The sequence below is a fragment of the Giraffa tippelskirchi genome, chromosome 13, assembly GCF_054371585.1.
Source record: "Giraffa tippelskirchi isolate mGirTip1 chromosome 13, T2T-mGirTip1v1.2.pri, whole genome shotgun sequence".
Lineage (NCBI taxonomy): Eukaryota > Metazoa > Chordata > Mammalia > Artiodactyla > Giraffidae > Giraffa > Giraffa tippelskirchi.
The window spans coordinates 62,917,320-62,931,948 of NC_137287.1; the positions used below are offsets into that span (position 1 = coordinate 62,917,320).

General features: G+C 42.3%; 1 protein-coding gene across 27 annotated transcripts in view; it reads left to right on the forward strand.

Moving 5' to 3' along the window:
* Positions 1-14,629, forward strand: part of PARD3 (par-3 family cell polarity regulator) — a 598,386-nt gene that overhangs the window by 580,254 nt on the left and 3,503 nt on the right. For 26 of the 27 annotated variants that reach the window (XM_081554391.1, XM_081554371.1, XM_081554384.1 and 23 more), the window contains 2 exons: positions 112-232; positions 9,607-9,734. In XM_081554391.1, coding sequence (XP_081410517.1) covers positions 112-232; positions 9,607-9,734 — 249 coding nt within the window. The remainder of the gene's footprint in view (positions 1-111; positions 233-9,606; positions 9,735-14,629) is intronic. The other variant, XM_081554383.1, reaches the window with a different exon arrangement.

Sequence of the window (14,629 nt, forward strand, 5' to 3'; positions counted from 1 at the left end):
TTCCTCCCAAACAGCACCATTTCACAGCAAGCTGCCATTTTTTTCCTAGTAACTGCCATCCACAGATTGTATTTCTGAAGAGTGTTCATTGTTGCCCATTTTGTCTTTCAGCAACAGATCAACTCCTAGCAACCATGATCGGATACAGCGTCTCCGGCAAGAATTTCAGCAAGCGAAACAGGATGAAGACGTGGAGGATCGGCGACGTACCTATAGCTTTGAACAACCCTGGGTGAGTGTCTGGTGCCTCAGCACAGCTGTAGGAAGTCCTACAACTTCCCTGCAGTAAAAGCCATTAATAGCTGTGACCTCAGACCTTTACAAAACCAGACGAGATGGAGCCAAATTCCTTTGACCTTTAACATATTGACCTTTTTCCTCATTTCCTTCTGGGTTTCATCATTGCTAATTTCATTTCATATCTTATTACACCATCTGTCCATTGCATAATACATTTCATTTGCCTGATGACAAGACAGAGCAGGAATATTCTCACTCTCAACTACGCCTTTTTTAAAGTTTACTAAATATTTTCTATGTACATTTTTCTGAGAATCAGAGCCTGAATAGATCAGTTCTATGTATCTATGGTTTATCTACTCTGTACAAAGTACAGTATTTAGAGATTCTTGATTCTCCCCCACCCGCTATGTGTATTTGTTGAACCCCTGCCATGTATCTGCCTATAGCTCAATTCCATTTCTTCCTCCCAACACCTCCAGAGTGGTCTTTCTATAGCAAAGCTTTGAACGGGCTTCTCAATGCCCCCAAGATAAGTCCAGATTCCACAGTGTGGCAGGCTAATTAATCCTCCCCAATCCAGCCCCAGACTTGAGCTCTGATCTTGTGTTTTGTCTTAGATATGATAGCACATGTGCAGATGGGAGGTGTTGAAGCAGATTTGGGGGTTCAAGATGATGGGAATTGTGAAGACTCATTGAAAACTTGAGGGAGAGAGTCAATTAGAAATGAGTAAATAGGCTGCTGGAGGCAGGAAAATCTAGCTGAAGTAATCTATTAGTTAAGTCTAGTCCACATGGTGGTGGAATCATAGCCAACAACACTTTAAGGTCTAGGAATAGAAAAATTTTTTTTTAATTTATTTTATTGAAGTAGAGTTGATTTACAGTGTTATGCTCATTTCTGCTGTATAGCAAATGATTCAGTTATACTTATACATTCTTTTCACATTCTTTTCCATTATGGTTTATCACAGGATATTGAATAGAGTTCAATATAGTAGGACCTTATTATTTAGAAAAATGATTTTTTAGATTAATCCTGTGATGAGGGATGGCAATACAGACCTGGCAGAAAGTCAAGGAAGGCGAGCCTGGGGAGGATGCTGGTGAAGCACTGCCCCGTCTGGGCAGGTGGTCAGTGCAGCTCAGGGAGGTGTTGCCCTCATAGCCCAGGAGGATGCTGGAGTGGGGGTGGGGTATCAGCAGTCTAGGATTATGAAGCCTAGGACGCTGCAGTCAAAAGAATGTGTTTTTGGAGTCTTGGAACATCTGGATGGTGTTGGGATCAAAGGTGTCCCATCCATGCATGTAAATTCTTAAAGCACAGGAGTGATTAGGGTCCCAAAAGTGAATGGGTTCAGTTCACTGTGTCGGGAATATGATTACACTCAACATTTGGGAGAATGAGAAGGGAGAATGAGAAAAGGCTGACATAGAACTGAGTGTGGTCATAATAGTAGGGAAGGAGAGACAAACATGGGAAAATGGTAGGAGCTTTCCATGCTAGTTGGAAAGTCTGACCATGGATGGTATCAGAACAGAATGCTGGCCCAGTAGCCAGGTCAGAAAATAATTGTAATTTTTTTCTCCGGGCATCAGTTTTGTTATTTGTAAACCAAGGGGGTTAGAATAGCTGATTGAGTGTCAGTTACTAAACCTTTTGTTAGAATAAACATTTAAAAGGAAGCTGGGTGTGTAAATCAGATATCAGTAGAGCTCCTCAGGTTGCATACAGAGGTCTCCGTGGACCCAGGTGACTGCAGCCATGGTTCAGAGCTTCTCCAAGTGTGGTCCACCTGTGAGAAGCACTGCTCCAGAGTTTAGATCATTGTCCTCTTTGGACCTAAAGTCCAGCATGGTTAGTACACTCCACACAAAGCCAGAAACCCATAGACATTATGATCTGGAATTTGGTGATCAAGTTGGAGTTTGTGGTTCGTTTTGTAAATGAAAGAATGGAAAATTGGAGAAGTCATCCCAGCTTGAAGGACCTCACCTTGGTTCAGGTGAGGAAGACGGGAGCCTTGGAAGAGACAAGATGAGAACTGCATCCTGGAAGAAATCAATGGTAGCTGACTTTAGGTTATAAAACACGCAAATACCTATGAAAATCTAATTGTCCTCTGCAACAATATCACTATTAATAATATGTAGTTTATTTTCCTAGATGGTAAGTAAAATGAGTCATTCCCATGTAGCAACAGGATGGAATTATGTTCATTTACTTCTATTGTTTGCCTTAATGACTCAACCTAGACTTGTTAGGCTTCTTAAAGCAGACTTCTTTTGTGTTGTGGGATAAACATCCTTAACTATGTATATTTTCACAAAGGTGCTGAAAGGAAGGATGGGGCCAGTGCAGCCTGAAGGGATAAGCATATGGGAATGGTTCTCACACCCCCAGCTCTATAGAGCTCCACCCCAGCAGGGGCAGTGTTGTGCCATTTTACTTTACCTGGGTGTGTGAATTTCCAAGCAGCATGTTTTATTCTAAAATTAATGATTTAACTTATCAAATTTCTTGAGTGTTCATTATGTTCTGTTTATTATTGTGTTTGGCTCGGGAAAACAAAGAAAGCAAGCCCTTAGAATCCTAGAATCGAGCTGATACGAAAAAAGGAATGCTGCATGCAGTCTTGATAGGGAAAAGCAGGGACGTTTGAACACAAAGGAATCACACCCAAATTGGTTGTGGGTGTGCACAAAAAGCTTGAAAGAACATATCTTTGAAGTTGGAAGATATTTCAAATATGTAACGTCGAGAAACAGAGGAACCCATCTTTGGGACCTAAGATTAATTAAAATTATTTCTGGATAGTAACATCGTGTCTGCATGCAAGCTCTACAGGTTTTTTGGAAGCGAAATGAGCATTTCCTACTCCTTAGCTCTAGAAGTTTTGTACTGAGAGATGTGGCAACAATTTGGTATCCATTTGATATCTTTGTAAGTTTTCTTTTTAATGTAGGACATGAACATTTTGGCATATATTTCTGTGTTATCTATTGAATACGAGCAATCATGTTGGAAATTTGAGACTATCTTATACATTAGGAAACTCAACTACTGAAGTTCACAGGCCAAATTATTGTGTATCAAAAATGCCATAGCAACTTCAGATGGACCACTTGGCTTGTAGGATCTTTTCCTATTGAGCAGGGAATTATTTGGATGACAGGCTGATTACCTTGGGAATGGAATAATTTCCTAAATTGTGGGTCAAAAGTTGACCTTTTCTTTTTATTTATTTATTTTTTCATTTTCAAACAGTTGGGATCTTGCTGGGTACTCCCCATTCTACAGATCATGTAAATGAGCTTCAAGTGACTGTAATTCTATGTAGTGTGTTAATTTTCATACCAATTCTCATTATTGCCTTAGGAAGAGCTGCTCAGTTGTTCAGAATGTAGCTTGGTCTATGGTTCAAGCCAATGACTTCACACACAGAGAGAGATGCTGCAGAAAATTCCTCCAAGTGGCCCTTTTTAACTCTTCCATTTTTCAAAATGTTCTCTTGACTCTAGCAGCACAGAATGCACCTGTTCCCGGGCTTTTGTTCAAAATAACGTTTGGGCCTGAGGGAGCTGGTTTGTGGCACAAAAGGTCTTTAGATGAGCAGAGGCCTAGAAAATTTCCTTAGTTCCATAATTGAAGTGAGTTATCTCCCAAGTTTAGTAAAAGAAGAAGTAGCAGGAAAAGCAACTTCTTCCCCAAGTAGTGCCAGGTGCAGCATAAATAAAGCAGCAAGTTGCTTTAAATCTTTCTTAAGATAATGGAACAATAGCTGAGGTTAGGGTTATTATCACAGAGCTCTGATATGGACAGGACTTAGTGCGTTGCTTTTAAAAGAATTAAATTGCAGGCTGCAGACCTAAGTACAGTATGCTGTTAAAACTTTGCAGATACCTGACTGTTGCCCACAAGCAGACTTACTGACTGAAACGGTTGATGGATGGGATGATGGAGCCTTTAATAGCTCTATTGCTAAATCCTTTCCATCCTGGGTGGGTAGGGACTGAAAGTAGTTTAGTCCTTCAGATAGAAAATTGATCCTCCACAATGTGAAAATCCTCTTCTCCCCCAAGCTTTCTTCCTAGCTGTCTGTCCTTAAACAAATAAAACAAAATCTGCTCCTTTCTCTATTTTCCTACTTTGGACTTTTGTTTTTAAAGAAACTTTTATTTTAAGTGTTTATTTATTTATTTGGCCGTGCCGGGTCTTAGTTGCGGCGCTTGGGATGTTCTATCTTTGTTGCAGCATGCAAGGTCTTTAGTTGCGATCTGTGGGATCTAGTTCCCTGACCAGAGATTGAATCCAGGACCCCTGTATTGGGTGCACAGAGTCTTAGTCAGGGCACCATCAGGGCAGTCCCCACCTTGGACTTTTATCGGCTCCTCTTACCATTTTAGCGTCTTACCACCTGCTTTAATTAGAGGGCTGGTCAGACTGCACAGCCATCCTACACCCCTAGACTGCCTTCCCTGGACCAGGGGAGTTTGAGGAAATGATGGTTCTCTTTTTGTCTTCCTCTTTCTTAAGACTTTAGAGGCATCTGCTGTCATCCCGTCCTAGCGGGCCTCCACGCTTGGACTCAGGAAATACCTTCTTAGTTGACAACCTGACTGTGTGGAGTTTGACCCTAGTTCACATTGGGTGGCCATCACCTCCCTTGGAAATCCACCTGGAGGGAGGCATTCTTGCAGCAAAGGGGTGCCCTGGAGTCGTGGAAGGGTGTCCCTGTGCTGCCGCAGAGCAGCCCTCTTTCTTGCAGTCCCATGACCTGAGGGCTGTTATACCCAAGGAGCCCTCTGGTGGTGAAGCGCATGAGGCCGCCTGCCTCCCATCAGCGACACTGGAGGGCCGCTCCTTTATTTTCAATCTGTCTGCTGATAAAGACGGGAAACGCGATCCCAGCCCTGGTTGGGAAAGATGAGAAGAAGACAAATAGTGTGTTAAGACCAAAACACATATTTATAAAATCTTGATGAGGGAAATTGGTATGCACTGCCATTTTTCAACCATTACTCACATCATTAGTAGCAATTAAGCTTTTCAACATTCAGAACCCACAGAGTTCAATCGATAGCTTTGTCAGTACAGTGTGTGATGGGTAGAGGGGAGGAGGGCTGGGAGGACAGGATCCACAGACAAAAGTTAACTTAGCTTGGATTAGAAGTTGGCAATTAAGTCCACAATAGAAAATCATTTACCAGTCTTAGCAATGACCACTTTTAAACAGAGTCAAAAACTTAACACCCTTGACATGATTCAATGACCTTTTGTTATCAGAACATGGAATTCATACTAGGATCACAGTCTATTTGAATTGCTAAAATAAGAACTTTAAATCTCAAGGGATGTCATTGTTCTTTGTGTTATCATTGTCATCTTCATTGTCATCATCGTCTTCATCACAGGTTTTCATCCAAAGCACACAGACTTTTTGTATTTTATTTTTGCTTTCTCTACATGCCCTGTACATATGTGAAAATTTGAAAAAAATTTTTTAATTGGAATATAATTGCTTTACAATGTTGTGTTAGTTTCTGCTATACAACAACATGAATCAGCTATATATATACATATATCCCCTCCCACCTCCTGACATCTATCCCTTCTAGGTCATTACAGAGCTGAAAATTTTTGTTATTCATAATTTAAGTAGAAAACCCACCCAAAATAATCACTTATAAGACTATTACATATATGTGTATGTGTGAATACACACAAAAGAACACACACATATTCTTACATGCTTTTTCTTATTTATAAGAAGAAAAATTAGTGTATTTAAAAATTGTTAAATGCTTTATGTAAATGTTAATAGAACTAATGAATTTTATTCATGAGGCACATTTTTATATGAAGCTCTAAAAGTCTTATAATATCACCTAGTTCTAATCAGTTCTGAAACTTGTAGGGTGTATATTTATTTTTGTTCTTTCTTTAGTATATTAACAGTTTGGGCTTTGTATTTTTATTTTTATGTATTATCTATTTTTAATTTGGAAAAATAAGGATGATTTTACTTAATGGAAAGAAATGCTGAAGCATTTCTTAATTTACTGAAATAGTACACAGAAGAGATTTTCACATTTTGTTCTACGCTAGTAAGTAATACCAAAATTGTGCAGCTTTCAAAGTTTTATGTAATTTTTTAATATAATATAAATAGTATCTCTTCATAATCATGATAAACACCAGTACTTTGCAGCTCATTTACAAAAGCAACCTGCATAGTCTTGACTGGTGGTTTTTAAACATAAGCCGTGAAGAGAGTCACGTATTCATGGTTCTCCAGCGTATTGTGTAAGCGATAATCATGTATTTACTTCTGTATTACAACCTCTGTCATTATTATGGCTGTGGCAGCCTTGGCTATTTTTTTCCTTAAAAGGTCATTGCTTGTCACCAGTTTCATCACAAACAAGGCCAGGGTTATTTATAATTTGCTCTCTTAAAACAGAGCTGCTGTCTTGTTATCTGGTGAATCTCTAGAATCATTACAATTATGCTTTGCCTGTATGTTTCCCCATATAGATGCTGCTTTGTCATTGTAGTTGCTGTTACTGTTTTATCTGAAAACATGCCCTTCTCTCTGGGGTTACACGTGATCTCTTTCTTCATTCCTGTCTTTATTTTTGTGATTTTGGACTCTATATATTTCTATTTCTGCCATTTCATTCTATTTCTGCCATTGGGATGGAAACCACAAAACCCCAGTGTCTTAAAGTCAGGGTTCCTGGTGGTAATACTGTTTCTACAATTCACATTTTTATGAGATCTTCATTGAAGTCATGAATCCGATTATTTTTGATGCAGCCCAAGTAGAGAACTGGCCAGGACGAACTTCTTTCGCTGTTGCTCCGAGTCCATCACGCACACAATCTCCCTGGAAATCTGTGGCCCAGTCAACTTTCATCCTAAAGATAAGGGTGATTCTTTCTAATAACCTACTCTTTGACACGCTCTGAAAAGAGAGAGTAAAATATTAATAGCAAGGCTGGGGTGTGTATTTCATCAGAGTGAAGCAAACAATGAAATCTGTCAGTTTGCGGATTCCAGACTCCTCCCCTCATTCTAAGTTTTCAGATCCCACTCGATGATAATTTCATTCCTGGGATTCATCCAGATGCACTGAGATATGCCATTGATAAGATTGGAGATGAACAGTCCCAGAAAACACACAGTGGAGGAAACAAAAGCCCTTCAACTTTTTTTCTTCCCTCCACCAGTATCAAATTTTCAGGCCTCTGGGAGAAGCAATTTAAAAATACACCTGAAATTTCTACAAGGCCTTGCATTTTCTTTTCACAACTCCACAAGCAGCGTGTCACAGAACAGCGTGAGCTTGAAAAGCTGGTTAGTAAATCTTGCAGCAGAATGCCAGGTCTTTCAAGACTGTTTGACACATGTGTGTAGCTTAGACTGAGTGTAAAGGAAACGAAAATGGGGTTCTTTTTGGAGGCATATTTTCTTGCTTCGCTTTTCCTGTCCACTGGCCCTTCCCCAGGCTCCCCACCAACACCAGATCACCCCAGCACTGTTCTGGGCCAGCCTCGTCCAGGATCACGGAAGAGACTGTTTGTCTCCTTAATGTGGCTGATGGACAATTGCTTCCTGCTTTGTTTGCATAAGCAGAACTCATTCGGCAACATGTTTTCTTTACTGAAGGTACCACGGATGTTATTTGAAACGTGTTGTGGAGTGGGTCTCCGAACAAACATTTGTTCCAATGTGTGTGGTTATAAACATCCACTAGTAGAGACTGGGGTATCGTAAAGTCTAATCTCTTCACATATTATTTTTGTATCAGGATATTTTTAATATGCTCGCTGACGATGCCCATATGCTTTGAAATTTTGTCCTGCATATTGCTTCATTATTGCTTACCAACAAATGGGATATGCTGGCCAGGCAGAAAGGGGACAATAGAGGTTACTGCCTTTCTCTTTGCACAAAAGCCACCAGAGGAACCACTCTTTAAGGAACAAGCCTACGTGTTATCTTTCCAGGCTCCAAATGAGTGCTGAGACTCATATTATTTTAGAAAGTGATTATCGAGTCCAAGTCTGCTATTTGCTTTTAGCTCTAAAAAAAAAAATAAAAAATCAATAACTTGTTTGTCACAGACATTCTTTATTTGGAATAAACCTTTGCACAATGTTGCATAACACAAAGGGGACAGAGGTAGGCGAGTGCCAAAAAGGGTTACTTAAGAGTGCATGCCATTGATGCTATGATCAACCTTTGTCGCGTATTTGTAAAGTTAGAGGCATCGTTGCCTCTTTTGAGTGGAGCTGCTTTCAAAATGCAAGATTGTAAAGGTGAGCTCAAAGCCATTGGCTAGAAGCTAAAGCACGCACAATGGCCCAGCACCATACACTCCCCCAGTACCTGGTTTCGGTCAGCGGCAGCTATCAGCAGACAACCGGCATGAAGTGTTTAGCCAGAAGGATTGACTATTTCTCTGTAGCATATAATTAACCTGGGTAAAAATGCCATTTCTTAATAACTAAGGCAAAGTGTATTATTTCACAACCAATTCCAGGAGCTATTAGCTTGCAGGTTTATTCTTTGGATAAGCTATTCTGTTCGCATGTGGCTGCCACGGTGGATTAGAAGACCTGTATGTGGTGAACTGTGCCTAGTTTCAGCTAATCTCAGTTCAAAATTTAACTGTCGTTCCATGACAAAAGGAAAATCAGCTACATTGCATCCTACTGCTAGCTAAGATGCGTAACTACTGAAAGCTTCACCAGCATGACCAACCTTCCAGTGTACAGCCTGGGACTTTGTGAATTATTGAAGCAAATTTTTATGTTTTTGGCACTTTTAAAATTGGGCTGTAGTTGCTTTACAATGTTGTAATAGTTTCTGCGGTACAAGGAAGTGAATCAGCTATGTGTATACATATATCCCCTCCCTCTTGGCTCCCTTCCCCACCTCATCCTACCCCTCCAGGTCATCGCAGAGCATCAAGCTGCGCTCCCTGTGCTGCACAGCAGCTTCCCACACACCATCCTAGTCTTCCGAGCAGGGTTGTTTGCCTATATTTGCTGTCTATACAAGGGATGTAAACTAGTGTCTAATGTCAGTATTTACCAAGTCTCACTAGGCAGACTAGAAAGGTGGATCTCTCCATTTTAAACCATTCTAAGGCGGTAATTAAAATTTAGGGTGATAGGATATTTGGGGCTCACAAGACCAAAAAGATGCCTCATGAGAAAGCTGCACTTGATTTTTAAAAAACTCACGGAAGTCACATATTGTTTCTACGTCAGTCTCTGAGAACTGAAATAATCACTGAGTCCTGTGCCATTTGGAGTTCCTTTCCCGTGACCTGTGTTGTGTTCTCTCCTGCAGCCCAACTCCAGGCCGTCAGCGCAGAGCGGGCGACACTCGGTGTCCGTGGAGGTGCAGATGCAACGGCAGCGGCAGGAGGAGCGCGAGAGTTTCCAGCAGGCCCAGCGCCAGTACAGCTCGCTGCCCCGGTACGAGCCACACCCCATCCGGCCCTCCCACCCAGTCCCTGTCCCTTGGGAAATCCCTCCTTCCCAATGCACTGGCTGTTCCACCTCCGAGGATCCGCTCATAGACGATGGGAACCGTGGCTTACTTGCCAGACCACCGCTTGGCAGGGGGACAAGGCAGGAAGGTGTTTCAGGAGATGCCAGCCTCCCCAGCTGACAGCTCCCTCCTGGGAAGTGAAGTGACCTGCTCCCCGCAAGGACGGGGCTTAAGGGTCAGACCTGGGATCTGGTGTTTGTTCTGTGACCTCCCGGGGGCCGGAGACAGATTCCCCCGCTGAGAAATGGAAAGAGAACTTTTACTTTGCACGGCTCAGGGGTAACTAGCATAAATGGACCTCGTAAATCTAGAGTTCTCCAAAAGGACAGGTGTAACTAGTATAAAAGCTCAAGGGGCTGTGGTCTTCTTGGCAAAATGTTTGGCTTCCTGTATTTTAGTTGTGTTTGAGATTAATTTTTGAGGGATGGGGGAGAGCTCACATAAAGTGTGTGAGAAGTGAGAAGAGAAATGTCCAGGACTTGGGAAGCGGAGGAGGAGGGAGGGGGGGTGGGAGGGCCTAGCGGGAAGATGGGAGGAGACCTGGGGCTCCAACCTTGGGAAGAGGGCAAGAGAGAAGCAAGTACATCCACCGGGTTTCTCCTGCTTACCTTCCAAAGCTGCTTGGTCCTCCAAACCGATCCTTTCGTCCTGGCGCACCCCTCTCCATGTCCACTGCTAACCCTCTCCTGCACCCCACCCCATGCCTCCCTCCCACCTCTCCTCTGAAGCACCTGTGAGTCCACAGACCTGAGGCTTGCTGCTGCAGGACCACTGCTATCAGTCAGTGATTCCCTAAAGAACCAGAACTTGCCCTTTGATCAACTGTAGCTCCCTTCTGGTTAGCCATTTTACTCTGTGTGGCTAGGAGAAAAGTAGAAACCTTAAAAAGAAAGAGCGCTGTGAGTTTAGGTGTGCGGGGCTGGTCGACCTCTACACCCTCTTCACTCCTTTTAGAGAGTACAGGTGTGTGTGGGGGGGTGGTAATTTGCATATAACTTTTACAATAAGTCCCCTACATACAAATCTTCAAGTTGTGAGCCTTCAAAGATGGGACTATGCGTTCCATCAGTGTTAGGCGTGAGTGAAATTGCAGCTTGCCCTACGTCTCATATTGCTGATGACCCCTCAGCTCTACCATCTCCCACCTCCTCTCCCTCCTCCCATCAGTAACTTCTTGCCTGTTCACTCCATGCCAGTCCCTGTATACCAGCTGTTGTACTAAACTACTGTACTTTTCAAGGTATTGTACTGTAAGATTAAAAATGATTTCTTTATTTTGTGTGTTTATTTTTTATATATTATTTATGTGAAAAGTATTATAAACCTATTCCAGTACAGCACTATAGGGCCAATTGTGTTAGTTGGGTACCTAGGCCAACTTTGTTGGACTTAAGAACAAATTGGACTCGTGAACACGCTCTCAGAACGGAACCTGTTTGTATGTAGGGGACTTACTGTAGTTGGCCCTCCATATCCGTGGTTCCATCTGTGGCTTCTCTGTATCCTCAGATTCAACCAACCACAGACATGTTGTCCTGAGGTATTCATTACTGGAAAATATCCACGTATAAGTGGATTCATGCAGCCGAACACACAGAGTTCAAGGGTCAACCGTAACGCCCCAATGTGCACCTCTGATTGAGGAAATTAGAAATGCGGGTCTTGCACACAGCTTGGTTCCTTGCAGAGCCACCTCACTCAGCTAGAGGCTGGAGGGAGGTTGAGGGGGGCTGTGACCCACATGAACTGGAAGCAAATCCCAGTTTCTGACATATGATAGTTTTCAAAGACACTTGACCTCTGCTCTTTGGATATGGACAATTGACAGAGTTTGGTCTAAACAAGTCGCCGTGGCATTTGATACCAAAAAGATTTCACACACACACACACACACACACACAGAGTTCAGTTGCAAAGTGGAGCATAAAAGAAAACAAATGGTCAGGACTTGGGATCAGGCACGCTAGATGAGGTGGTTTGAATTAGAGGGCTGTATACTCGCCAGAGGGGTTTGTAAAGTCTTGCCATGATTAGGGAAACCTATAGGCTGAATTCAGGTTCCACTGTGAAATGTCAGTGAGAAACACTAGCCAGGTGGTAATATGAGATCAGTGGGGAAAGGAGACCTGAGCTGCGCAACACTCAATTCTTAACTGGAGGCGGATTTTTTTTTTTATTCCTAAATTAGTTTTCTCTTTTCTGTTTTACTCTCTTTTTTAAAAATCTTTTTTAAAATTGCTAGCTTTATTCCTTAGTATCCAAAGTGTTAAAGTGTTAGTCGCTCAGTCATGTCCGACTCTATGTGACCCCATGTACTATATAGCCTGCCAGGCTCCTCTGTCCATGAAATTCTCCAGGTTAAGAATACTGCAGCGGATTGCCATTTCCTTCTCCAGGGGATCTTCCTAACCCAAGGATCGAACCCAGGTCTCCTGCATTGCAGGCAGGTTCTTCACAGTCTGAGCTACCACAGAAGTTCTAGTATCTAAAAGGCAGCTCTAAATCTGAGCAGTAGAAGTAGATTGGATCATAGTCACTGATAGAAAAGTGTATTCAAGACCCTTTTGGGATGTTTTTCTTTATTCCTTTTTCCCACCGTCTGTTTCCTCTCCATCTTTCCTCCTGCCATTGGTGGCTTCTTGCTCATACGCCTTGCTTCCTGGTTGTGTCTCCACGCCCTGACTCAGTCTCCCCACCATGCCCATTTATTACGTGTCTCCACTGTTTGTCACCTTGTCAGCCCAGGTCTGTCTTCATCCCTCTGTGTCCTCCTCAACGTGATGCCTGACAGCTTTCCTCAGGTGCGGGGGCTTTTCTGGGTGTCCTCTATGTGAGGGTGGTCTTCAGACATAATCACTAAGAGGCAATTATTGCCAAACCGGGGTGTGGGCTTTGGGTGGCCTCAGGCATCTCCGGCGAGCTCATTCTAGGATCCAACAAACCTGTGTGTTGGTCGTAAAGAGATTCACTGGAAGGAATGATGCTTTGTTGCCCCTGTGGTTATTGGTGGCCTTTGAGCAACGCCGGGACAGTGGAAGGCTTGCTTCTGTTTCTCACTCTGGGACGTGTTTGTGAGTTGCTTCTCCGAGTGAAGGTTCTCCGGTTTGTCTTTGGTGCCTTTCTTTGTTCCTTGATCTCTACCAACCCTTCCATCCCAAAGGACAAAATGCTAATCTTTTTGTTTATTTTTTTTCCTTGGTCAGAAAGATGCTCCCCCAAAACTCAGAGCCTAATCATTGGAGGCAAAGTCACTGATTGGTCACCCATGAACTGTATATGCTACACTTTTGTGAGCATTTTACAGATGTGATTTCTTTTATTTCTCCCCGTAACCCTATGAGGTTAGAGATTCTGCCTGTTGCATTGATGAAGCCACCGAAGCCCAGAATAGAGAACCCTCCCAGGCTCACAGCTGCACGTGCAGACCCAGGGCTGGATCTATGTCCTTGGGACACCCAGCCAGTCTCCACTGTGCCTCGTGCCTGCGTGCCACATCTTCCAGTAAGTGGAGGAAACTTACTGTCTGCTGCTTTCTCGTGTTTCTCTACAACCTGCTCATTTCTTGTCCTGTTCTTTAATCAAGAGCTTGCTGATACACTAGCTTCCTTTCCAAGGTAGTGTGTGTATGTATGTACATGTGTCCACATGTACACATCTGTGTATATGAACTTTGCCCACATGTCTTACTTCAAACCTCAGAGAGGTTTTCTTCCTTCTCTCTAAACTTCTTAATCTGAAGAAAATTTTAGCTACAAGAAATTCTTTTTCCCACATTGTCATAATTTCCATCTCAAACAAACTGTTAATGAATTTTCAATGTGTCCTACTACAAAAAGACTCTGTCTTCCTGGACTAATTCAACTTCTGGTGCATGACCACGTGGAGCAAAGCCTCAGGCTTCATGCAGCTGGGGACGAGGATGGACAGGGCTAGTGGGTCCCCGTGGACCAAGGTTGAAGAAGCTTATCTCCAGTTATCCTTAAATTGATAGCTAACCCATGAAAGAATCCCATGTTGTTGCTATAACATCAGTAACAAGTTTGTTGTTTTAATTAAAGTTTCATGATTAATATCAAATCCCTTGGTTTCATGCTGGCACTTTCCATCATTCACGGCTCTGAGCAGATTAATTTATGACTCTTTAAGTGGAGATAATCAGTGCTTTAGGCAAATAAACTATTCCATCAAATCTAAGGATTCTTGCCTGAGCTGATTGTACCCATGGCCTGATTCCCATTACAAGGATGAATATACTTTAGACTGTTTAATTCATCATTAAACAGTCATTGCCAGAGATGATCCTGAACAGTAGTTCATCTTCCTTATTGAGAATACCCTTGACTACATTTTAGGTCATATGGAAAATGGGCGGATTTCATCCCAAACCATGTTGATGGCACGCCTGAATGTTCAGAAATGCAAATGGCTTCATTCCTATGGGAGACCCAATGCTGCATAGACCTTACTTTTCCCCTACCCGAGTCTTTTTGAACACTCCGTCATGTTATGTGTGTTGATGTGAAAGGCTGAACAATACATACTGTCACCAAATCATTTTTTTGTTGATAAATGGAGCAATATATTTTGTTTTATGACTCAATTCTCACTCCCTCTCTTCCATTTTCAAGGCGAAAAAATTAGGGCAGGTCTGTCTTTCTGGCACAAAATTGTTTTACTTTATCATAGCCAATCTTATTGTAAATTCATAAAAGCATCTAGAGACTTGATAGTAAATTAAAGATGTTTCGAAACAATAATGTTTCCTGAAAATGATGTGCGACTTTATTGCAGAAAGGATAAGAAGTTGAAATTTATATAG